This window comes from Larimichthys crocea, chromosome II, assembly GCF_000972845.2.
Source record: "Larimichthys crocea isolate SSNF chromosome II, L_crocea_2.0, whole genome shotgun sequence".
NCBI classification, from domain to species: domain Eukaryota; kingdom Metazoa; phylum Chordata; class Actinopteri; family Sciaenidae; genus Larimichthys; species Larimichthys crocea.
Genome location: NC_040012.1, coordinates 12,624,697 through 12,649,813, shown reverse-complemented (window position 1 = coordinate 12,649,813; position 25,117 = coordinate 12,624,697). Strand labels below are relative to the sequence as shown.

At 40.3% G+C, this 25,117-nt stretch overlaps 2 protein-coding genes across 3 annotated transcripts in view; both read right to left on the bottom strand.

Annotated features, from left to right (window-relative positions):
• Window positions 1-773: 773 nt before the first annotated feature.
• LOC104929325 (tubulin beta-2A chain) lies at window positions 774-5,297 on the bottom strand. 2 transcript variants are annotated; one of them, XM_010743815.3, is made up of 5 exons: window positions 5,054-5,297; window positions 4,520-4,628; window positions 4,202-4,210; window positions 3,181-3,291; window positions 774-2,227 (listed from the first exon to the last, which is right to left on the bottom strand). In XM_010743815.3, exons 1-5 carry the CDS (start codon window positions 5,108-5,110, stop codon window positions 1,143-1,145), a joined length of 1,371 nt encoding a protein of 456 aa, XP_010742117.1. In that variant the 5' UTR covers window positions 5,111-5,297; the 3' UTR covers window positions 774-1,142. The 2 variants fall into 2 exon arrangements, with proteins under 2 accessions (XP_010742117.1, XP_019117737.1); XM_019262192.2 differs by lacking the exon at window positions 4,202-4,210.
• Window positions 5,298-7,301: 2,004 nt separating this feature from the next.
• Window positions 7,302-25,117, bottom strand: part of LOC104929326 (solute carrier family 22 member 23) — a 34,323-nt gene continuing 16,507 nt past the window's right edge. The window contains exons 4-10 of the mRNA XM_010743816.3: window positions 20,780-20,948; window positions 19,084-19,211; window positions 17,127-17,229; window positions 15,577-15,812; window positions 14,133-14,165; window positions 12,715-12,838; window positions 7,302-11,898 (exon numbers count right to left, since the gene is read on the bottom strand). Of these exons, the coding sequence (XP_010742118.2) occupies window positions 10,350-11,898; window positions 12,715-12,838; window positions 14,133-14,165; window positions 15,577-15,812; window positions 17,127-17,229; window positions 19,084-19,211; window positions 20,780-20,948 (2,342 nt within the window). The 3' untranslated portion in view covers window positions 7,302-10,349. The remainder of the gene's footprint in view (window positions 11,899-12,714; window positions 12,839-14,132; window positions 14,166-15,576; window positions 15,813-17,126; window positions 17,230-19,083; window positions 19,212-20,779; window positions 20,949-25,117) is intronic.

Sequence of the window (25,117 nt, the reverse complement as noted above, 5' to 3'; positions counted from 1 at the left end):
GCAATGGCTTCCATAATTCTACAATCTCAAACCAAATGTTCTTTTGAGGGAAGTTTTATGGTTGCTCAACTTATTATATTGCAAAACTTTATAAGATGTTGCTATTCATCATCCTAAAGGAACTCTGTGCATCAATATTTTTAACAGTTGTTGGCAATATTAAAATAAAAAGACTAAAAACTACAAGGCAGCCTCTCCGACACCCCTTTCTGGCAGGTGGCACACAGACCCAAGCCCATTTTTTCCTATTGTGTATGTACTTCTTTAAAAAATATAATTCAAAAACACAAATATATTGCTTAATATTTAGAAAGACTAAATAATAATAAAAAAAACTAAATAGCTGGGGGATTATTGTCAGCTGTGGATCTGGTGTGCTTTGGTGAGAAAATATTTACTGCACTGTATGTGGGAATGACTCACAATAAACTACAATGCCAATGTTTGTAATGAAGGAGCATGCCATTTAGTGCAGGTGTGCAGCTCATTGATGGGTTTTTAACAGTGTTTTGATAGTATACAACAATGGAGTTGGGACAATGACACAAAGGAATAAGCTATCTAATCAATGGATACAATACCTAAATGACATCAAATCTTTGTTGGTTTGGGTTTTTGGGGGGGATTTGTTAACAGTTAGAACATTTTAGAATATCACCTGACCTATCCCTTATCTAAAGGATGTCGTATAGAGTTCTCGGGGAAATATATCACAAATTACAACTAAAAGACCTGTACACACCTATTTAGATATCAAATAAAAACATGAGGCATTGACAGGATTGGATTTTTTATTTGAGACTTGAGACAGTGAATGCGTGTTGAAGTAAATGTTACAAAACTGTATTTAGGACAAGACTGTATTTGTTTTTGATCCTGGCAAAGCATGACTTGAAAAACCAGTGACTATGGTATGGCATATTTTAGGTTGTAACACCATTCATGATCTTTGTCAGTAGAAGCCATATCTATATGCAATATAATTTTAGCTAAACAGCTATTTTCATCATGATCTGCACACTGCAATATTTAGATGAACATCTGCATCTCTAGCATACTTCTTTTGATCTCACTGCACTTGTCCAACAACAATAAATATTTTGAGGGATTGGTTCACTCAGTGTCATGTCAGCGTTCTACAATCAGTGACGAACATCATGGCGGACTTCTTCCTCATCCTCTATTTCATCTTCTTCATATTCGCCCATCTCATCAGCAGTGGCATCCTGGTACTGCTGATACTCAGACACCAGGTCATTCATGTTGCTCTCAGCCTCAGTGAACTCCATTTCATCCATTCCCTCTCCAGTGTACCAGTGGAGGAAGGCCTTGCGGCGGAACATGGCTGTGAACTGCTCTGAGATCCTCCTGAACAGCTCCTGAATGGCCGTGCTGTTACCAATGAAGGTGGCGGACATCTTGAGGCCGCGGGGTGGGATATCGCAAACGGCGGTCTTGACATTGTTGGGAATCCATTCAACAAAGTAGCTGCTGTTCTTGTTCTGCACACTCAACATCTGCTCATCCACTTCCTTCATTGACATACGGCCTCGGAAGATGGCTGCCACAGTGAGGTAGCGTCCGTGGCGAGGGTCACAGGCTGCCATCATGTTCTTGGCATCGAACATTTGCTGTGTGAGCTCTGGCACAGAGAGGGCGCGGTACTGCTGACTGCCCCTGCTTGTGAGAGGTGCAAAGCCCGGCATGAAGAAATGCAAGCGGGGGAAGGGCACCATGTTGACAGCCAGCTTACGGAGATCAGCGTTGAGTTGGCCAGGGAAGCGGAGACAGGTGGTCACCCCACTCATGGTGGCTGATACCAAGTGGTTTAGATCTCCATAGGTAGGTGTGGTCAGCTTCAGGGTACGGAAGCAAATATCGTACAGGGCCTCATTGTCAATGCTGAAGGTCTCATCTGTGTTTTCCACTAGCTGGTGGACGGAGAGAGTGGCATTGTAGGGCTCCACCACAGTGTCAGACACCTTTGGAGAAGGCATGACACTGAAGGTGTTCATGATACGGTCGGGGTACTCCTCACGGATCTTGCTGATGAGCAGTGTACCCATCCCTGAACCTGTACCTCCACCCAGTGAGTGGGTGAGCTGAAAGCCCTGGAGGCAGTCGCAGTTTTCAGACTCCTTCCTTACCACATCCAGTACCGAGTCCACCAGCTCAGCTCCCTCGGTGTAATGACCCTTGGCCCAGTTATTTCCTGCTCCACTTTGACCTGCATGTAATGTGTCAGACAAATCATGTTGAACAAATAATAGTACCACTTTCTGCTAAAGCATACTTTATATATGGTTTTTAATAACCAATCTATACTGATGAATTGTCGTTCATGGTCCCAAGAAAGTGTATCTCAATGAATTTGGTATCCTATTTGCTATAGCACCACCATGAGGGTGACATTCTTGGCATTTAGTGACATGCCTGATAACTATAATTTGGTACACACATTCATAGTTACCAGAGGATGACCCCTTGAGTTTTCATTTAGCACCACCAGGAGGCAGGCATTTGTGTTATACAATTAGATCCTCATGAAATGAAATGTTATAACTTTGATGATCCCCATGATCAAGTACATAAGTACCTGAAAAAATGGCTGAAGTAAATGAAAACAAGACATTCCATGCTAAAAATTATATCTGCTAAACATTAACATCTTCATATCACCCAAATACCGTAACTTATTTATTATAAAGGAGGAAACAAAAGAAAGTTAGATGTGTCAATAGAACATGTACATTCGTTCTTAGGCTCTATTTAGACCTACATATGGTAAATGATTTTCTTTGGCTCTGAAATACATTTTATCATAAAACTGTATTTTCTGTTAAGGAGAAATAGGGAGTCATCCTGTGGTGGAGTCGACTGGTGCCTGTATCCTCATCTGCACTGCAGCATCACCTCCTTGTAGATTTCTTTTTCGCTGAGTCACCACGAGAGCTGTCTCAGTCTGACACAGCTGCACATGGACAATACATCACACTCCTGGCACATCGCTGAGGGGCTGCAGAAGCTTTGTGCTGGGAATATACAGAACTGTGCAGTGCTCTCACGTGAAACTAAGCACAACTTACCAGGATATGACAGCAGCTGTTGACACACATGTTGTATGTATGAACCAGTTGGTTCAGGATGACTGGTGACACCATGATTTTTTTGTTCACTCACCAAAGACAAAGTTGTCAGGCCTGAATAACTGTCCAAATGGGCCAGAGCGGACTGAATCCATGGTTCCTGGCTCCAGGTCGACCAGAATGGCACGGGGGACAAATTTGCTGCCTTTGGACGGAAAAAAGAGCAGAGGATAGAGGGATAGAGAGAGGTAATGGGTGGAAGGGTGGAGTAAGATATCGACAGTCTCAGTGTGCATGATGTCACAACATTTCTAGTGAACCATGGACAAAGACTCTTTTCTCTAGAAGGATATTAATACAGCAGTGCAATTTTCTATAAAATCTTTTAGGTCAACATGCTTTTGTTTAGATGATAGAGTCTATCCATCAAAGTGGCTATTTAAACAAAGCACAAGGCCTTCTGTTGTTTGTTTCTTGTACTTTTATGTGCTCCACCCTCTCTGCCTGTAACCTTTCTTCCAAGTAATCTGCCTCAGCATGCTGCAATGCTTATTTTGGACCAGTGGGGGTTTCAAAGTGCTGAGCTCTGCAGGATATGTTCAAACAAAGATACCTCTGCCCACACATGGATTTTCCTCTCATCGTCTGGCCTGCTTAAGTCTTAATATTGCTTATCTACCAATTAATTTATGGGAAGCACAGTCAGTCCACATGCAATAGTGACACTGTACGTGACACTGATGCCAGCATGCAACACGGAAACAAAGAATCAATAATGCATGCTGCGAGGAAATAGGATAGGGGTACAAAGTAATACTGTAATACAGTATTATGCTGTTAAGGCCTCCTGTGCAACACTTTCATTTATCCAAATCAGGGCATTGGGCACTGTTTGATCTCAATCCTGCTTAAACATGCATTGAGATCTGCATTGACTTTTCTGACAGCGTCAGTCCAGAGGCTGATCGCTGAGCATTGTAGTTTGACTGGTCAATGTACAGCAGCTGTGAGGAATGACACGCGATGCATTTGGAATGTGGAAACAAATCTGCTGATGTTGAGATGAGACCAAGGCACAGTGAGTTCAGGGTCAGTTATACAGAGACTGCAGATACCTGTACTCCCTACAGGGAGGGAGAGAGAGAGAGAGAGAGAGAGGTAGAGAGAGAGGGAGACAGAGGGGGAGAGAGAAATTTTAGCAGATTCACTGTCCTCATTTTTTCCTGCACTCATGATGGGACCTACTTTGCCCTTGTAGCTAAATTAGTGACATGAGCATATGTGGCATTCAAATGACGTCTGTGTAGCATAAGGTCATGCAAGGTTATTAAGCAATGGAAGCTTCATTAAGTGCTAAATTATTTAACATGTTTGCAATATGTGGTTTATTTCCAACACATTTTATATAAACAAATATGTTTTTGTTTTTTTACCTGATGCCTCATTGTAGTAGACATTTATCCTCTCCAGCTGCAGGTCACTGTCACCTTGGTAACTACCAGTGGGATCGATGCCATGCTCATCACTTATCACCTCCCAAAACTAAGGTGGGAGAAACATGATCATATGAACTTCAATTGTTGGGGGTCATTTAGCAACAACGAGTAAAAAAAAAAAAAAAAAAAAAAAAGCAGGTGCGTCCGGCCTTTGTTTTAGTAAATGCGCATCTGCTTGCTGAGAAAATGACACGCAGCAGATTGGGGCCACATCACTGCAGCCGCTGACTCGGAGCAAAGCCTAACCTGACTGAACCGCACCCTGTGCGTATATAAACAATCAATAATCTATGTCAAACTTTTATTTATAGACAATTTATTTACGTCCAAGAGACGCCAAATTAACAAATGAGTCTATGTTACTCAAAACAACAACAACAACAACAACAACAACGCGTGTGACGATCCGCATTAAAATTACAGTCAGTCCATTAATTTCCCTTTTCCTAAATTAAATGATAATATTCATACCTTCGCCCCAATCTGATTCCCACACTGTCCAGCCTGGATGTGAACGATTTCCCTCATGATGTGCTACGGATGCGGGCAGAGAGCGTCCTGTCTCGACTTCACCAGCGTCCAGTCCTCAGTGTCTTACCGCTGTGTTTCTCAAAATCAGCACTTGCCTCATTTCTAGGACGAGTGTTGAGCCGGCGAGATAGATAAACGTGCTGCTGGTCAGATGACGTTACACACAGCGCAGCATCCCAGTATCCCTCTCAGCCAATAGGAGCGCCCCGGTTTGATGCAGTGGACCAGAGAATCATGCCGCATCATCGCCCTGACATCACCCTGCCCCATGCAGGGAAATTTTTGCCTTTTTTTTTGGATTGAGGTTGTTCTATAAAGCTCAAGCAATTGTTTTTCATTGCCAGGAAATGTTAAACTTTAACAATGTAATACTGAGGGCTGCAGTTATATATGTCCTAATTCCATCTGTGTCAATACCATGGGTAAGACGGAGCCACCTGTACAAAAGAGCCTGTTGTTTCAACCTCTAGGTTGAACAGTTGTCAGTCAGGCATTTTAACACTGGATAAGAGATTTTTTAATGTTTTAGTTTGAAAAATGCACCTCAAGTGAGTTGAGAAAGTGTTACAACCAGGGCCGGACTAAATCGCTAAGGGACCCCAGGGGCATAAATTATCTGTGGGCCTCTAGTGAGACCCCACCCCATATACAAACCAACTACTATATCTACACTGCTACCCTGTCATAGATTTGCTGCCTTTCAGTTAATTTGATCAACCACCGAACATGCAGAATGCATCAACTGAAATATTAAAACTAGATTTTAACATCTATAAACGTGTTCCAGCTTCTTCTATCTAATTAAAGCTAAGGCCACCAACATACTAAAAGAATAACATGTCAGGTATGATGTGTTTGGTTTCATTATTGTTTTCTTTTTACTTGGCTAGCAAGCTTCTCACAACAAATGACACATTCTTGTTGAGGCCTGTTTTGTCTTTGAATAAAACCAAAGTTGGTAACTCTCAATATATAGTCATAGTTTTATTTTTGATACTGCTGAGTCACCAACACTTGCATTCCTCAGACATGTTCCTAACTGTGAGAAAAATTAGGATGATGATGCTAGATGAGTTGATGAAACTAACATCAACTAAATAGCCTTCTATTTTAAAAAAAGTGAGGACAACATGATGTGTAAATCTAATTTTGACAATGAGTGCACAAAGCCTCACCCAATCTGTGTAATCTTTAAGGCCCCCACCGATAGACCACTTGTTGGGAACCACTGCTCTATAAGAAAGATCCGCAAGGCTGGGTTAAAAGCAGGAGTCATCTTGGGTGGGGCTCTCTTCACTCTTCAGCTATGGTAGATTTAGTTGGTCAGTTGCCACTTTCAGGTCCAAACTGAAATAGCCCTAAAACTACTGAATGGACAAATGATGGTGATGCTTTCTGCAAAGATATACTTTATAATGGGTTTATAGACATTCATGGTCCCTAGGCTATGAATCCTTTGGTGACCCCCTGCTACTCCCTTTGTGCCATTGTAAGGTTCACATTTGTGATTAGTAGTTGAATGTCTTATCGCTGAAGGCTGCCTCACATCACTCCACACTACATCTGTTCTACTTGGCTAGTTAACACCACAAACGCTACACCTCACGTAATTTCACAAACTGTTTGTACAGATCCACTGTGATTGGCTAGTTACATACAAACTAACTGAGATGGCTTTAACTAAATAAACTTAGTTAAAACTATCTTAATAAAACGTAATTAATATTCATGTTCCCCTTGATATTGATGAATTATAATAATTTCAATAATGTCACCATCAGGCCAAGATTTGTCCTAACTTCGTTTATCAGAAGATATCTGCAAATCTACAAATTACCTTGTATTTAGAATCAAATAGCAAACGTTAGCATACTAACATATTAAACTAGGATGAAGATTATAAACAAATATGTCTGCATTGTCATTATTATCATGATCGTATAAGCATTCTAACATTTAGCTCAAAGCATCGCTGCATCTAAATAGCTAACAAGGACTTAGACTTGTTAAATGTGCTTCAGTGATTCATATTTTTATGACATTAATAAATCATAGCACCACAAAGTGTCTGGCACACAGACAACTTTCAGGGAACCTGAGGGCATGCTTAGTTGAGAATCTAGCCCTGGCTACAACCCTGTGATTTTTGAAACCCTTTATGAAATGAAGGAGTCACTGATATTCATGGTTGATCAATAAATAGTGGTTTTATTTTAACAACAGGTATGGCTTATATACAAGTGCATTATGTCTGTTAAAACAAAAACAAAATGAAACCAAACAATCGGAAATTATAAATGGTACAATCCATGGTTTTTACATTCATTCAAATCTCCCATCGAGAGATTCTGAGTCACACGGTCGAGAGACGCAAAACCTGAAATGTGTACACTGTGGACTTCATATCTGAGACTTTCATCTACCAAGTTCAGAACTATTCACCAGTCCATGTTATGATCTATGATCCTTCATCTTATCAAGGCTGGGTGTCTCCACACATTTACTATTTACAAAGACGTAACCCATTCTTCTTTTCTTTTTTTTTGCTTTTTTCACCTAGCACTGTCTTCGTGTTAGTCCTACCGCTGGTGCTAACATTGCTCTTACTGATTTTTACTCCAAATAAAGTCAAACCAAATGGTGTAATAGCTCCAATCAGCACCGTGGAATAGCTGCTAGGGAGTTGTGAAAATGGAAGCAACAGATCTCAGAAAAGACACTGGATGTATTTTGTGCTGTGTTATTGTCTTTACACTGATGTTGCATGGGCTTTTGGCGATACACAGTTCAACTTCTGCAATATGCACATTAAGACAGAGAGACAACAGTCACAGGCAACGAGGACTCAGAGTAATGTGAAGATAATACCACTGCAGTCAACCCACTTCCTACTGCGGATGCCAAGAATTCTATTATAAATCCAGCGTCAACACCCTGTCCCACAAAGTAGATTACATGTGAGTCTATTGCAAAAGTTAATGTGTTTCTGTATTATATTCAAAATCCCACTCCATTTTCCCCCTTTTTTTATTTTTATTTTTTTTACACTGTCAAAGACGCCAAGCTCCACTAAATTTGACATCACATGATTGCAGGGCATTGTGCTTTGAGGCTTAGCAGCATGGCATACACATGTTAGACATTTAAATGTTTATATTCACTAAATGGAAGTTTGTTGACATGATGATCAGCGATCGAAATTAAAAATAGAGCGTCCGTACTTTGATTCAAGCTGCATTTGAGTAGAATAACCATATCAATCAATTATTCTCATACCAAAAGATATGTAGCCTTTGCCAGTGCAAACAAGAGAATATTGGTGAGTGAAGTAACTCAGAGGTGTACCACAAGAGAGTTGTCCTTAACTCCTGAACAAACACCTTAATAGATCACCAAAACTCCCTGGATAAATGTAAAATGATGAGTGTGAGAGAGTTTTATCACATTTGAAATGACACGACATCATTCAGTTGGCTCTTGAATTTTACAGTAAGGTGTAATTATTATTATTTATGGTTATTATTATTATTGTCGTTGTAAACAGTGGTCTGTATCTGTAATCACACATATTTCTCTGACAAATATTACGACCTCCAGCGCATGAAGTATGTAACTACTAACTGTCAAGTTATACAGTTTTAAGTCAAGTACAACACCGTCCACACATGGACACAGGCTTTGGAAGAGAAAGTGCCTCTTTAAGCAAGAGTCTGTCAAATCAAGAGTATGAATAGGTTAATCTATCTATAATTAAGGATCTGACCTGTATTTTAAAGTGTCAATTTGACAAATATATGAAATATTGCATTTGTTTAAGGTAAACCTAGTTGTGCATGTGAATGTATGGACACATCAACATACATAAACTATGTTAATGCCAGAACAAGGATTTGGAAAACACACTGAAGGTTAGCAATGTTGTGACGGTTGGCAATCACATCAAACATTTTGTCATCCATTGGTTTCATTTCAAAAATAGCTTTTGTGTCTTTTTAAGGTTTGCAAGTTTGTTTTGCTGACGCGTTCACAATTATTTTTCATGCTTTGTCCCAACTGCAAAGAATAATGTGGCACCAAACTATGGTGCCACAAATACTGCAAGAATGAAGTATAGGTTTGTACATTAAAGTCACGCCATGGGAAATTATTCAAAATAATACTTTGATTTTTTTTTTTTTTTTTAAAAAGGACTGAATCAAGCTCAACAACTAATTAAATGCATTTTACTTACAATATCACATTTACAAATGAAAGCATTTGCATACCATAAATTTCATTGACTGAAACGATTTGGAAAAATAAAAGTTTCTTCAGACCAACAAAATATGGGTCGTTCTTTTCTCTAATATCTCTGTTCACACAATGAACCACATGTTGATGAAAGCAATTTAGCAATCTCAAGCTCATTTCTCAAGTCTAATTTATCAAATGGTGATATAACATTTCAGTCTTTTATTAATTTAATAATAATTTAAATTCTTATTTTGAATTTCTGAACTTTGGAATAGGGTTCATCTGATTTGCTTTAAACCACATACAGTCTATGGCAGGGGACTGCACTAGTATTTCCCCAAACAGGCAAATACTGCATTTATACTCATTTTTTGGCACTATGTCTACATTTAATTTTGGTCAGCGTAGTTTTTGGCGTTGTATTTAGAAAAGTCACTCCAATTTGGATTGTTTTACCTCTGCAATGGCAAAAAATACTTTGTAACATTCAGATTTTTTTGTCCACACAGGTAAGGCGATATTTTTATACAAATATGTTAGACAGACACCAGTGACTTGATTTTTTTTGTTGTTTTTTCTTTTCTTGTTTTTAGCATCCTTGCATGTTTCACCAGTCCTTTCAGTGATTGTGGGTATAGTTGTAAGTCTCTTTAAAATGACAGACAGTGATTTTCCATTCATTTACATCAAAGTAGTTTATAGGCTGGTGATTTCCAGTGACATTCAAAAAGAGCAGAAGATACTGTCACATTGTCACAAACCAGCGTCTGGCACTCTCTCACGTGCGTGGTCTCATCTATTGGCTAAATGCAGGAAGGGGGGGAACATGAGAAACGTACAGCAGCTCTGTAAGACATGTCTGCTCAACTCCAGGTGGGGACAGTCTTCATTGAGTGCCTAAAGTCTGAGCAGGACAATTCACGCCCCCCCCTTTCATTATTCATGTGGCGTAGGCCGCTTCCTCAGCAACCGTAAAGCTTCTTTTACTGGCTGCAACACTGGATCATGATGACGCCACGCCATTGACAGTGTTGTTTTCTGTGCTGGCAGTGTCCCTGATGGAAAGGACACCAGAGTCTATGGGGGAGGAGACGGTGCAGTCCATTAGAGAGGGGTGAGTTGCCTCTGTAGAGCCTGAATCGGTAATGAAAGTTGGTACTGAATCTATGGCAAGGGAAGCAGGTGAATCCTGTGCGGGTTGAACAATGTCTGTGACAGTCAGAGTGGTTGATTCTGGAGTAGATGTGTGCACAATGTCTGTGACAGGGAGAATGATAGGAATTGGTGCAGTGGTGCTGACAGAATCTATGACAGGGGGAGTGGAAGAGTCCGTTGAGGGCATATGATCTGAGTCAATGGGTGGAGGGGGAGTGGGTGAAGGAGAACCAGTGACTGGACTAGGGGGAGTAGGAGAGCTAGGGGGTATAACATTAACACAGGGAGGGGTAGATTCTAACTGTGATGATTGGGAATCTATGACAGGGGGACTCGAGTCTATAGTTGATGGAGCAGATGAAGATTCGTCTACTATTTCGAACTCAATGGGAATGTCAGAGTGAACCCTAATGGAGGGTGGAGGGTCAGTGGAAATGTCTGGCATGGGAACAGGAGAGGGAGTAGGGGATGGAGGGGGACTGTCATGCATAGATGGAGTAGGGGAGTCTGCTAAAGTGGCATGAGTGTCCTCTGGCAGAGGTGGGTCGAATTCTGGGGTGATAGTGTCGGTGTCATTAGCCAGTGGGTTGGGGGATTCTAATGTGGAGCTGGGCGGGGGTTCAATGATGGGTGTTGTGCAGATCAATAAGGATGCAGGCACAGTTTGAGGGACAGGGGGAGGGGAAGAGTCCACTGACGGGGCAGGGATAGGGACTGACTGTTTTGAAGGAGAAGGTTCAATATTGTTCATTTCAGGAATGGCAGAATCCATCACTGGCTCAACAGAATCTATTCTGACTATTGCTGGAGGTTCTTCGGAATTGGCTAAAAGTGGATCTGTGACACATGAGGCTTTGTGTAAAGGAGTGGAAGACAGCAGGTGCTCTTTGCTGGCATTTATGATGGCATCTTTACCCAGGGGGACCATGGATAAAGATGTAACTGAGTGACCATTAGGGTCTTTAGGCCCGGGCTTGCTGGGGTGCACCTCCATGAACATGGGAGCAGACATATCTCCGACCGTCAAATCGACAGCTGAAGAGGCGGTGGAGTCCATGGTGGATACAACTGTGGTGGCTGCTTCATGGAGGGGTGTGTCATGCACCCTGGTGTAGTCTCTGCTACTCTCAGATTGGGCCAGTAAGAGGCGCTGTTCTCCAGGTTTCCTTGGGGGAAGGAGAGGTTGACGAGTGTAGCTCTCGCCGTCAGCCAGGGTCTCAGGGAGGGGCTGGTAGCGTGTCTCGGGCAGCAGGAGAATGCAGATGATGCAGATAAGAGTGCAGCAGGCAAAGATAATGTGGTGGAGGAAATAGCCCTTCTGATTGTGCAACTCCATTATGGGGGCAGTCAGCATGCCAAAACCGGCGCTGGCCAGCACGAGGCCTACACCACCACCCCTAAAATGAGATAGACAATGTTATCACATGGAAGTATTTAGCATTTATGACCACTTGCATAGAAATGGGAAGATGGTTCAATAGTAAACCATATGTTGTCCAGAAGAACCGTCACCTAAATCATTTATCGGAAGGGAAGCCCTTCATTTTTCTGTTTACTTATCATTGCCATTTTTATCATACATCAGCAGAGAGTGCTGCAGTACCATCAAAAGCTCTCCTCTACGTGCAATGCCATTCCTCTCAGGTAACTGCTAAATTCGCCACCAGAGGCCGCACTAGGAGCACCGTCAGCAGAACAACACCCTTTACATAACCTCAGATAAGGAACATCCAGTGCTGTGTCATATATTCTCAGAGGGTATGGATAATTTGTTCAAGATGTGGATTACATTTGACACTGAACTGTGAGAGTCTGTTGTTTTTCAGCAGTTCAATAATTTCATACCCTCCTTTAACACGAGGTGGAGCAGCTAATCCATCTGCAGCAACATGTGATGCAATAGAAACCAACTACTGTATTAAATTAATTATAAGCTAATCAGGGCAATAAAACAGATGTAAATGAACACTTTAAATGCTTGTCAACGCAAGGTTGGTTTAACAATTTTCCTAGTTACTCCTAAATGATGTATAATTTCAAAGCACAAACTAAAGACTAAACTACTACACATTGTGGACACCTGGATATGCAATGACAAAGCAGGTACTATACATTTAACACAGCTGGTTCACTCCTCACAAGAGTAGTAAAAGCACGTTATCCACATTTTGTCATCATCCTCTGGTGCAGTCCCAGTGCTTCAGTGGGCTTACCTTATCACAGTGGGTGTGATCTCAGCACAGAAGAAGATGCTCAAGTTGCTGACTGCGTGGGAGGAAAACATGCCGATGATGGAGAAGGCGGTGGAGAAGTTCTTATTCAGCGTGCCAGAGCTATCTGCAGAGAGACACGAAAACGGCAATTTGTGCAATTTAAGGTTCGGGTCACGATAACTTAAAAAAAAACACAAGATACAGTATTTTGAATGACTAAAATAAGATTTTCTAAATATAAAGAGAGGCAATGAATTGTTAGGAATTCAAACAGTGAAAATTAAGGAAATATGGAAGCATTTTTAGAAGCGACTGTAATTGTGAAATGTATATTTTATTTTAAAAGAACAATGTAATCTTTTCAACAAAAATCGATTCCTTCAGCCCGGGTTTATTATCGTTAGTATAACCTGGATGCTGAAGTTTGAACTTTTAATTTTAAATAGTTCAGGATTTGAACATAAAGCAATGTGATATTTTAACCTTACTTGAATTTTCAATCAGAATTTGACTGAAATTGAACTATTTAAAATTAAATCTGAATTTATAGCTACATAAAGATAGATTTGAAAAGTTAAATATTTAAATTTCAACATTAATTGTTCTGTAGTGGTTACATTTTAAAAATTAGGTATATAGTTGCTTCTAAACTTCAAATTATTGTGGCATTTATTTGCTTCAGTGGGATACTTCATACTGTATCCCCTTAGTTCTACAAAATCTGATTCTTTAAATGAATGCAGAATAGCAAACTTAGAATAATAAATAATTAAATAATAATGAAAAATACTTTGGTCAAATAAAACTTCATGATTTCTCAGCACTTGAGTTGATTTCTGATGAGTTCTTGAGCATCTCTTTGCATACAAATAGGCCATTTAGCCAAAGCTGGTTTGCATACAGTGCTTCCTACGAGTAAGACATGCTGAAGATGGCATAAAGAGGATCAGAGGAGACTGCTCTGTGATCATCTCTTGCTTCCCACAGGGGGATTAGTGAGGAGAGAATAAAGGCATTGATAAACAGGGGAGCGAAGAGCAAAGGAAGGCTACATGTGAGATTCGCAGCTTTGTGACAAAGAAGCACACCCTCTTCAACACAAAGGAGATAAATAAGTGAAACGCTAGCAATAATTACATCTAGGACTTCATTATGTGTCTCCGCAGGGCTTGTATACGCCTAATGAAATAGTGCAGGATGTCGGCATGCAGCACATTTTTCGAAAAACTCATCAAGATAATGCACGTGGGAAAGCTGAACAATTCAATTCACATTTTGAAAGAATGTAAAGCTGATATATATAAAAAAAAAAGATCATGAAATAACATCCAAACAGGAGTACTCAACTACTGATCAGTTTATCTACCCACCCCGAACACAAGACTAAGGAAGGAATGTAAATAAACAGATGATCCTACCTATATTCAGATGAGTACTGTACTTCCCCAGCACTAGAGGAGAATAAAAGAGAAACATATATGGATCACACAACAGTGAAGTCATCTCATGCACTTAAAACACAATAAATTAGTTCCAGAGTCAATGTTAGAAATGTTAGAAACCCCTCCCCCCAAAAAAAACCAAGCACACGTTTACCATAACTTGTCAACACGCTGTTACAACATAAATGACGTCAAATGGGAACAAGAAACATGAGTATAACCTTGATGTGTTGACTCAGGTTAAACATTAAGTCACGCTCATTTGTAACTCAATAAACTGACTTACTGCGTACCGTTTTGACCTAAATCACATTTTGGTACACATTTACTACAACAGCAGTTTGTAATCATATTCGTCTACTCCAATAGAAATAACTAAAGGTAACTAAAGCTCTTGAGTATTAGCATTTACAGCATGTTGTGTAGGAGAGACGGGATTTGGACTGCTGAGAAGTCTAAGTCAGTTTTTATATCATGGTAAACTATGCTCTTTATTAAAAACAAACGTTTATAATAAAGGTTTGACATGTGGTGCTAGAAATCACACACAATTCCTTTCTTTAAACATTAGATCAGGATACAAGGATGTTTTAAATGAATACTATGAGAGTAATAAGAATTTTTATCAACATATCATATGGAAAATGTATTGAACGGATTGTGTCTTAGGAGTTATGCATTAGATAAGGCAAAGGTATTCACATGTGTAAATCAAAACTGCAATAAATTGTTTTACTTTTTAATTGACTTGGAGTCATTCATTTGGAAGACGCCATGAGATGATGATCATATCATATAATAATATCCTCATGAAGTGATTGCACTGAAAATTAATAAACAACACTGATGACATACTGTCCCACCCTAATAAAAGACAGGCCGGTTATGTACATTACGATCTATTATCAGCTTCATTAAAACTGGGTGCAAAACCAGCAACAAATATTTTACATTTCAAGTATTTATTTACTTGTTGGGTCACAAATATATTACTTCATTTTTTAAGAAATTTACTTGTTGGGTCACAAATATATTACTTCATTTTTTAAGAAAAAGGTTCAATAAATTCCCTAAATAAATACTAAATAAATAATATTTTTCTAGCCAACGTTCTTGAAACAGGAGTACTATTGCATTTGTTGGGGACTATTTTCTGCCATGAGTGAGGTTTACTGGTGTGTTTTAATGGCTTTTGGACAACAATGGCGCTCTTATGGCACAGGGGAATAAGATATATGAGGCCTTGGATATGTGGACAATGTTCGGTAGCATCAGTCTTTTGTTGGTTTTGGGTTTTCATAGGATGTGTTGACACTTAAAAAAATACAGAATAGTAACAGCCCAAAAAGCTTAACATGACCAATAACTCTTAAATCCTGCTATGTATGTCTGTTTATTGTATTCTTCATAAAATACTCACAATTGAGCAGACCCAGCTGCAGCAGCGATGCCAGAGCAGTGATAATCATAAACATAAGAAGGCCACCACGCCGGCCCATGAGGCCCACGGCTGGGCACAGCGCCATACAGGAGGCCACGGCAATGCCCGCCATGGTGTAGTAGTCTGCATAGAAGTTATGGAACATAGTCGTCTCCTGAGCCTCAGGGTCCATCATGCTGCGGGCAAAGCAGTGGTGGATCCCATAGCCTGTCAGCCTGAGTAAAGAACATACACAGGGCAGAGTGGTGAGGTAGGAGAGAACATATGGGAGAAAACAGTGACTAGGTTAGAGGATACTAGTGGGCAAGGCAAGAAAACTTTATGTGCATAGCACCTTTTATACACTGGGGGAATTCAAAGTTCTGTACAGAGTAATAAAAAAATCCAATAAAGGTATTTACGATTAAAAAGTGCTAAAGTACAGACAAGTACTAAGAGAATGTTTTGAGTAGAGTAGGCAGTGTTAAGAGAAGTTAAGATACATTTTTTGCTTTGACTAGTCTTGGCTTGTCTATCGTCATCTTGAAGGTTGTTTGAGGCCTGTGTAGCCTGATAACAAAATGCTGCTTCACCGTGTTTGTTTCTAACTCTCAGGACATCCTGAGATGTCCTAAAAGTCCTAAAGGCTTCATAGAGCAACAGTAATTTGTGGGCAAACAGAAGATTTAGAAATCAGCTCTCTGAGTGAATGGTAGACAATATATAGACTGTAGGACTGGTGTAATATGGTTGGATTTCCTAGTTTTTCTGTCATCAGAAGTCTGGCAGCAGCACATTAAATAAGTTAGGCATTGCAGTAATCAAATCTACTGGAAATAAAAAAAGGTGTGGGTTAGCCTTAGTTCTTTATTGGCCATTATTCCTCTGTCTCTTGCAAAAGATGGTAGTAAGCTGACAAAGTTACTGATTTGAGCAGTTAAAGTATGGCACAGTGGAGGAGAAGGAAGTGGACGGTTAAAAGATAAGAAAAAGAGGGAGAGCACAAAAGGCAGAAGAGGAAAATAGATCAAAGTAAATCTAAAAGATGAAGAAGTTTGGAGGGGACGGAAAAGGAAGAGGGGCAACTCAAGGTTTATCACATTCTCGCTCATTTCAAGTTATGCACACATGTAAACACTGACTTACAAACACACACACACACAAACCCCACAAGCATATGCAAACACTCACACCCTTTCTCCTGGTTGTCTAATGTTTCGTAAGGACACAGCTCATGTAAAATTTATGCTGACTAAGGGAGTCAGGGACAACCGTGTGCTGGAGGAAAGCTGAAGCTGGGGCTGCCTGAGCTAGAGATGAGGTCTCAGAGTGGAGAGATCCCATCGGAGATGAAAAGAGAGAGCAGCACAAATATGGGCTACTGATCAATGTTGTATGGAGCCTCTGACTGGCATTGCCTCGCCCCATACAAGTACACACGCGCATTTCCCTTTCTTCTCTCTTAGTTTTCAGATCCACCCACACACGTAATGTGACACAGAAACATCCGGTTGGTTTTCTAAGTAATAACACACAAGACAAACTCTTACGAGTTGACGCAGAGGACAACGATATTCTTCCAGAGGTTTCTTGTCCCAACCATTTTCACAATGCACGTCTTTTTGGGTTTCTTTTGAAGAGCTCTCTGCAGTTCTGGAAACAAGCAAACAACCTTATATTAGAGCATGATTTTTTTTTTAATGCAGCAGGGTTATTTTTAATTGTCTAAAGCACAGTTTTAAACTCCTGCCACAGTTTCTCTTGGACACTTGGTCACTACATAAATGCATAGTATGTCAGTACAATAAAATATAACTTGTGTTTTGGTTTTTTATTTATAACTTTTCCCCTCATGACATATAGCTTATGTTTGTAAATGTTATTGTGACTGATATATGACTTATATGTAAGCTTTTAATATTTTTATTTCTTTTGGGGTTTTATTACATAAAATCAAAAATACTTCTGGCAATTAATAATCAAATTAGCTTGAATAAGGTCTGTAACAAAGATATCTACTGGGGCAGAATATTTATAGTCAAACAATTAAGTTTGCTATCCAGAACAGTAAACATACAATGACAACAAATTATGAGCAATACTTTACACACGTATATGGAAAAATCTGGGTCAAAAATACCTGAAAATACAGTTTATAAAAATGTATTTTATTTGCAAAACTGCCAACATATACACTGATTAAAATGAGTGATATCAGCCTTCTCATATATTCATCAAGCTCTAGTTAATACCATCATGTCAAATGGACTTTTCAGGTCAAAGGAAAGTTCAACAGCAGTCTGGGCTCTCTAAAAAAGTCAGACAAGGACGCCTCTGATTCACTGCAACCACAGAAAATTCCACATGTATTTTTAATGAGCACGTTTCACCCCCACATGACTCGTCTCCCGCTGCTTTGCGAGACAGGTATGACAATGCTCACAGAAGAACAGGAACAGTGTCTTAGAGGGCAACACCCCTGAGCTGCAAGCGATATTTGACATCACACACAGTGGATGTTTTGGTATCAGACTGCGGGTTGCCACAGAAACACACGTCTGCTTCGCAGTGCTGTACATTCATGTTGACTCAGGCATGTGACAGCATTCCACACAGCCGCCTCAAGGTTATCTCTGGCTGTATCACTCAGGCTTTCCAGTGATCCCCGGACCGAACTACAAACCTCTGAGTAAGACTATCCCTACTGGGATAGTCTGTATGCAAATCTGCTCACTTTTCAAAGATGACCTAATCAGTAGTTACGCATACATCTGCCTTAGCAAAAGTAAGAACATTCAGTGCCCAGCATTGTATTTAGTGCTGAGCGAGTTAAAGTAGGAAATATTACTGTAAGGGACAGCCAGTTACTATAAAAACAAGAGTGGATAAATTAATGTCTGTGGCAATGTACTTTTCCCAATGCTGCATCAGCACACGCTCTCTGAGTTCTGAAAAAGTGCAGTCAATTTCACACCGAGTGGTTCCTCTTTAAGCCTTTTCCCAGCAGTGGCACTTTCTAAATATATTGATAACTGCAGTAAGCAATGGCAGGACAAAGATGGAAAAAAGTATTCCACGGTAAACAGCACCGTTAAAGATTAATACAAATGCAATCTGCTATGACATTTAACACCAACACAGATCACTTTGCTCTTTGCCTCTGGCGGGAGTGCAGACGCAGTTAACCCCCGAGGTCAAAGTGCCTGACCTGCGTCCATCTGCTGTCTGTACACCAACATGTCAGCTTATGTCCTGCTACCGAGGCTGTAACAAAATTAATGAACCTTCTAGAGTGTCATAATGTAATGTTCGACGCCCACTGCTACCCCTGGAGTGGTCTGTTACTATGGTAACCAGAGAGGAAACTGATATAACCTTGTCAATCTGGCTTATTTAGGAAAGCACAGCTGGGGGACACGACAATGAAGAACAAGGGCAAAGAAGCTTGTAAGATGATACTGCAGCAAATATATATATATCAATGCTGATTTCAATATATTTTGTTACCTGTCAGGATATTATCAACGTCAAGCTCCATGTTCGCTCGGTTTTTCTTTGCTATGTGTCCCATAATCCACTTGGAGCGGCAGTACTGCTGAGTGGCCAGCAGCCAACGCAGTGACTCAGGAAAGATCCTGTCAAAAAAAAAAAAAAAAAGGACAAGGGATATCTTTAATAATGCACGAAAAATGAGTCAAAACTAAATGAATCCTCCATAAAAAGGCTGATAATATGAATCAAGGATAGCAACATTGAATCTTGTCTTTGTTGACTGTTGTGTCATTCCAACAAATTTCAAATGAAACGCAGAAAGCACTTGATTCCAGCTTCACTCAGACACACCAGCATACTATTTACAGGTGGCAAGGTCTCACATTAGCCTAACCAGATGTCTTTACAGTGGGAACAACAAACAAAAAAAATACTGTAACAGCGAACCGTTGTTATCCCTGCTTTCATTTGTTACGCTCCATTATCTGGTAGTTGTATTGCATTATCTGGCACACATTCCTCTGAGCGGTCCGGTTTCTCTTTGCAGAAATATGTAAAATTGAAGATAGTCAGCAAAAAAACAATGCCACATTTGCCTCTGTTGGTTAAAACAATTTTCTCTGGACCAGATGTCTACGCTCATGATTCATGATCCTAGCACTGGTGTGGTTTTGAGTTGTTTTCCAAAATCAGCAAACTTAGATCACCTGCAGCGTTGAAGTCTTCAGTCCAATCTGCTGTATTTATATATTTACTGAGTCAGCCACTTTATCAGTGATGAATCCAGTTTGTGCCCATAAACGCTGTCTGGCTTAGTCAACATAAGTTCATGCTTTTGAAATTCCCAGAATCCTCCCGTGAAGGCTGACTCAATCTCACTGGTGTATCTGTGTGTTTTTTGCATGTATTGCATGTGTGGAAATTGGCTACAGTGTTGACTAGTCCAATGTTAATTAATATCTTTGTGAAATATCAGGTCCAGGCCCTTGAGTTGTGCAGTCTTCTTCAGCTTTTTCATTCATCAGGATAACAATTGCTGATGTACGTTTCTGACTGCTGCACTGAATCACTGTGGAAATCCCCATTGCTTCTGCTCTCTGTATCCAACACTGATTAAAGTGCATTATATCTGTATTGAGGTTTGATCAGATTAGTGAGTAATTTTGACTGCTGAGTGGAAACCCCCTTTGTTCTTCAGGTACACTGCTGAAGAAAGCCAAGGCCCTTTGATACTCTATAATACAAATCTATATTCCTTGATTTTTCTTCTGCTGGCTTTGTACGCATCAGCAGTGCTGTGAAGCACTGTGCGTCACGTTAGAATAAATGGAAGTGAAAACACAAGTATTTATTGCCTGAGCTTTAGCAAACCGAACTAAAGCCATGGTAGAGGTCACTGCAAGTGAGTTAACGGAAAGATATTACTTTCAATTTAGCAGTGAATTCACTACTGAAAAAAGTCCCTGGAGGTCAAACCGTCTTTGCTTAAACCATTTAAATCCACGACCATTTAAAAGTGTTGTTGGTTTAACAAGGTTTTATTTAGACTATATTAACACTGGTTTCTTATCACAGATGGTACCAAATATTTCAGCAGTGGAAGAGTCTCATGTAGAATTTAAACAGAAAGACACCTTTTAAACTTACATGGAATAACAAAAACAAAAAATGGCTTGGTGCCAATGTGCAGCAGATGCTTGGGTATTCTTACCAGATGTAGGACAGCATCAGTAGGAGGGGGCAGATGATGACAGCTTGAAGTACCTGCCAGTCGCGACAGAGGTAGGCAACCCCGGGCATCAGCAGCTGACCGCCCAACATCACAAAACTAGCCACCATGGTCATGGAAAAACGCCATCCTGGCAGGCACAGCTCGATCCCTGGCAGAGAGAACAAAGAGAAGAGGCAAAAAATGTGTTAGGAACAGAAAAAGACAAAATGAGCATCTATGTCTTCTCAGTATGACACCAGCTGGTTGCTAAAGCATTTCAAAACAAGCAAGTTCAAAGAAGTTAGAGAAGAACTGTTACTAAGTGGAGATTTATGCGTGACTAAATAAAAATAAAAGATTACACCATTTAAAAGAATTCTTGGGAAGAGATTAGAAGGTGTTAGTCAAGTATTTATATTCAATAACTACCAGGTAGAACTGCTCCCCCCTTAGTTATGCTACAGTGTGTGATACTACTACCTATATAATCAACTATGCTGCATTTGACTGGTCAGTGCTAAAGAAGTTTCTTAGCAACCTCTGTAAACTCTACTAAAGCCTTCACCAGCTAAGGCATTTCTTACAAACCTGCTAGCTGTTCCTAAAACCTTACGAGAGACTTTACACACTAACTTGGGAATGGATTCACAAATCTATATTTGTCTGTAACGTTAGCTGAAACAAATAAGCCGGAGCTCATGAATCATCCCAATTCAAAACAGAGAACCACCTTTGACTAGGTGAGGCTGACAGGTCAGAACATGGATCAGTAAATTCATGTTCCCCATGAAGTCAGGTGTACATTGTTAATTCCCAGGCCAGTGTGTGTTATGACTACTGTATTAATACTGAGATTTTAGACATAAAGAAACACCAGTCACATGTGGGTTAAAAGAACAGGAAATGTGTGGCAGTTAGTGTTGAATTGCAAAAGAAAATTAATCTATTCATTTTAGTAAACAATAGTTAATAATTTAATACATTTACTAGTTTCAAATGTGAAGATTCCCTGCAATAAATTGAATCTTGCTGGTCAGAGAAAAGGAACAATTTTATTTTATTTCATTTGTTTTACCTTGGTCTTCGGTATATTATGGAATTTTGAGAAAAAGGTTTAAAAATGTTTGACATTTCCTTATTGAGTAATTGTAGAATCTGTATCCTAGTGTGACAAACAAAGTCACTTTTAGAGCTACAGTGCATGACACATTTTGTGACATTAGATAAAGGCAATAAATTACCATGTACAGTTGTTGTTCAGAGACAGTAGACAGACCAAGACAGTAGGCTGCTGTGAGAGTGAACTAACTAGAAAGAGGTTCCTTGTACTCAATTCTCCTCTATCAGAATGGCACTGATTCATTCACCCAGCCATTAGCATGCACACCACACTGGCAGCCAGCAACCACAGACAGTCCAGCCCTTTAGTTACTGCAGTGTAGAGGATGGCTTCACATCAAACTATAGAAAGTGAAGAGTACTGTAACCCGGCTATTCTCACACTTTCCAAATCTTTTGTCCTACGTCTTTCAACCCTTTTTTGTTATACATCACTGTTTTTCTTCTAATGGGTCTTTTCTGCTGCCCAGTAATGTGAACAGTCTCCAGATGGGCCTTTCAAGGTGACAAGGCCAGCATAATACAGTGGGTGTCGGCAGCCCCGCTTCATTCCAGTGGAAAGGACCGGAATTTCAATTAGGACTTGCCCCCTTCTGAGGACATGAATAATGCTCTCTGTTCACAGACACTATCGCAGCTGGAATGACAAAGCCAATGAGCTGAGAGCAGGGCGATGGGTGCAAGACCTGCTGAGTTTGAACCAACTAACCTCGAGACCCCTTCCTTGTGTGCTGCTGGGAGAAAAGTAACGGTTCACTGGTTATGAACTGCATGGGATTTGAATTCTTCAGTTATGTATAAGGCATCATGTGCACTCAACAGGCCACTGCATTGTGACCGGAAAAAGTACATCCTGTGGTGAGCTGTGAAAAAGTGCAAATGCACACTCACAGACAGTACAAGCTATACATTTAATATAAAGATATTCAGATCAGTGTGAATATCATAATATGGCACATGCTCTGTTGATGTAACTTCAGAATGAGTTTCTGGAAAGGAAAGGAGGCCTGAGCTCCTTACTCCTGCTGACCCTAATCCTTCACAACCCACTAGATCAGCATTCCCACAATGCTCTGCTGCAGCATGTGTTCTACTGACATAAATCTACCACTAACCATTTTGATGTCACATACAAGAAACTCACAAAAAATGCCAATCTGAGGATCTCTGAGGTGACAAAACAAGCGGGACACACAATCTATTAAAAAAGTACACAGATTTAAATGTATCAGGACGCATGCTCTACACAGCGGAAGTGACATAATCAATGATCAAGCCAATAGCCAATTAATAAAGAGGATAATCCCCAAAGTAGCTTTGGCTGGTTTGCTGACTTTGGCAAAACAAGAATATGAATCAGACTCTGGTACAGGCGACAGTAGCTCACTAGCCTTCTGTCGAGTACACAGCTCAGTCAAGGAGGCCCATTGTTTTGCAAGTGAAAGAGATTGGTTGACCACTAAAGGCACTCAGTGCAGCCACTCCCTGTACCCACAGGATAAAGTCACGACCTTTTGCTGGTCACGAGGTCTATATGGCCTCATGCCATGAGTTTATGACCTAATCCTGGACACTTTATCTGTTGCAAATAACTTATTGATAAGGAGAATGAAAGATAACAGAGCTTTATTTTGTGACTAATTGTTGTGACATAATTATGCATTACATTTAGTAACACCTGCAGTGGCTATATAGTGTAAGTCTGAAGCTACAGGCCTTTTTGCTTCTATGACAGGTGAAAAGCAAAGTGCAGTACAGTATTTCTGTTGCCATCCCTCAGCTGTGTTCCCTCTTCTCCTCCCACGCTTTTTTTAATTTATTTTTTTTTATTTTTTTTACCTCTACTGCTGTGGATTCCCATGCCTCAGCATCAATTGTACCCTGGTTTCAGACCTCTGAGTCACAGCTCACATATCTCATTCCTTCAGAAATTAAAATAGGTCGGGTGTTGTGCTTATTAATGGATGTTTTCTCTTTGCTTTGTAGGGGTGGGGATGTCAGCATCCTGTATCGGTGGTGACAGAAAAATGAACATCGACATACAGCTGTACAGGTTGTGAAAAAGGTCCTCATAATCATTACTGCATCTTCCGAATGTAGATGACATTGGTAGAATAGAAAGGTCCGAGCAGTGACACGAGTCACAAAACAAAATAACATCCAGGCCCAAACATAACGTTGCTAGCATGAACACAATGTCAGGCTGAATGAAGTAAAAAATAAAATGAAATGGAAATTCAGTCTGATTATCTGGCTGTGTCAGTACAGGGTTGACACTACAAGGATATCTACAAGCTGCAAGAAGTCCCTGAAGCTCTGCTTTAAGGGATGAATATTTGTTTTTTTCCCAACAGAATCCCCCCTTTTTGTGCTTTGATGATTGCAGAGAACACTCTGAAGGGTGGGGACTGCTCGAAATGAAGTCGTTTTTATAACGTCTCATCTGACCACAGCTTAAGACAACAGTGTTTGTACTGGCTATCCCGAATGGCCACACTTGAGAGTGGGGTGAAAAGTCTACAGTGGAGGATATGCAATATGGCTTAATTTGGTGCACATGTTTTTAACAGTCTCTCCTTGAGGATATTTATGGTGTTGCACTCAGTTGTACACGCTAAAAGTGTCGGAAGTAGTAAAGAAGAATGAAAGAAAAGGGCTGAGATGGAAGTTAAAATCTTGCCTAAAATGCACACCTCCACACATCTGGCCAACTGCTGCATGTGTAGGTTTCAACCCACTGTCCAGCAATCTACCGAGCACTTCAGAAAAAGCCTACATTAACACTTCAGAACGTCCAATGGATGTTTAAGTGGGTTGAGATCTAGTTATAATTCATCATACATCATTTTCAGACTAATAGACTCATGGTCTATTTGTGCCCTGTGCAGAAGAAACTGCGTACGTTATGTTTCTCCACAATTCAGGCTTTTAATTTTTTCCCCCTGTTGCCTGATATGTGTCTTGCTTGCAAATAATGATGTACATAAGATCACAGGCCTGGTTCACTTTCATGTGTGTGGCCTACATAAGGTTCATCCAAGGCTTAGTGAGGAGGCGTTCCACCACCACAGATGTTTCTTCATCAATACATTGTTAAAGCTGTGGTCACAGATGGAAATACTTGATGAGACCAAACACAATTCAGGCATGTGCAAAGCTGCTGATGAATTCTAGGAGGGACAGACCAGTGCAGTATTGTCAGCAAACAGCACTTCCCCG

Bases quoted from the DNA above. Each gene is read 5' to 3' on its own strand.
- LOC104929325 (XM_010743815.3), bottom strand. From the start codon at position 5,110: ATGAGGGAAATCGTTCACATCCAGGCTGGACAGTGTGGGAATCAGATT. The intron at 4,629-5,053 runs GTATGAATATTA...CTCCCACCTTAG, and splicing joins GGAATCAGATTGGGGCGAAG to TTTTGGGAGGTGATAAGTGA. The intron at 2,228-3,180 runs GTGAGTGAACAA...CATTACATGCAG, and splicing joins GCCTGACAACTTTGTCTTTG to GTCAAAGTGGAGCAGGAAAT.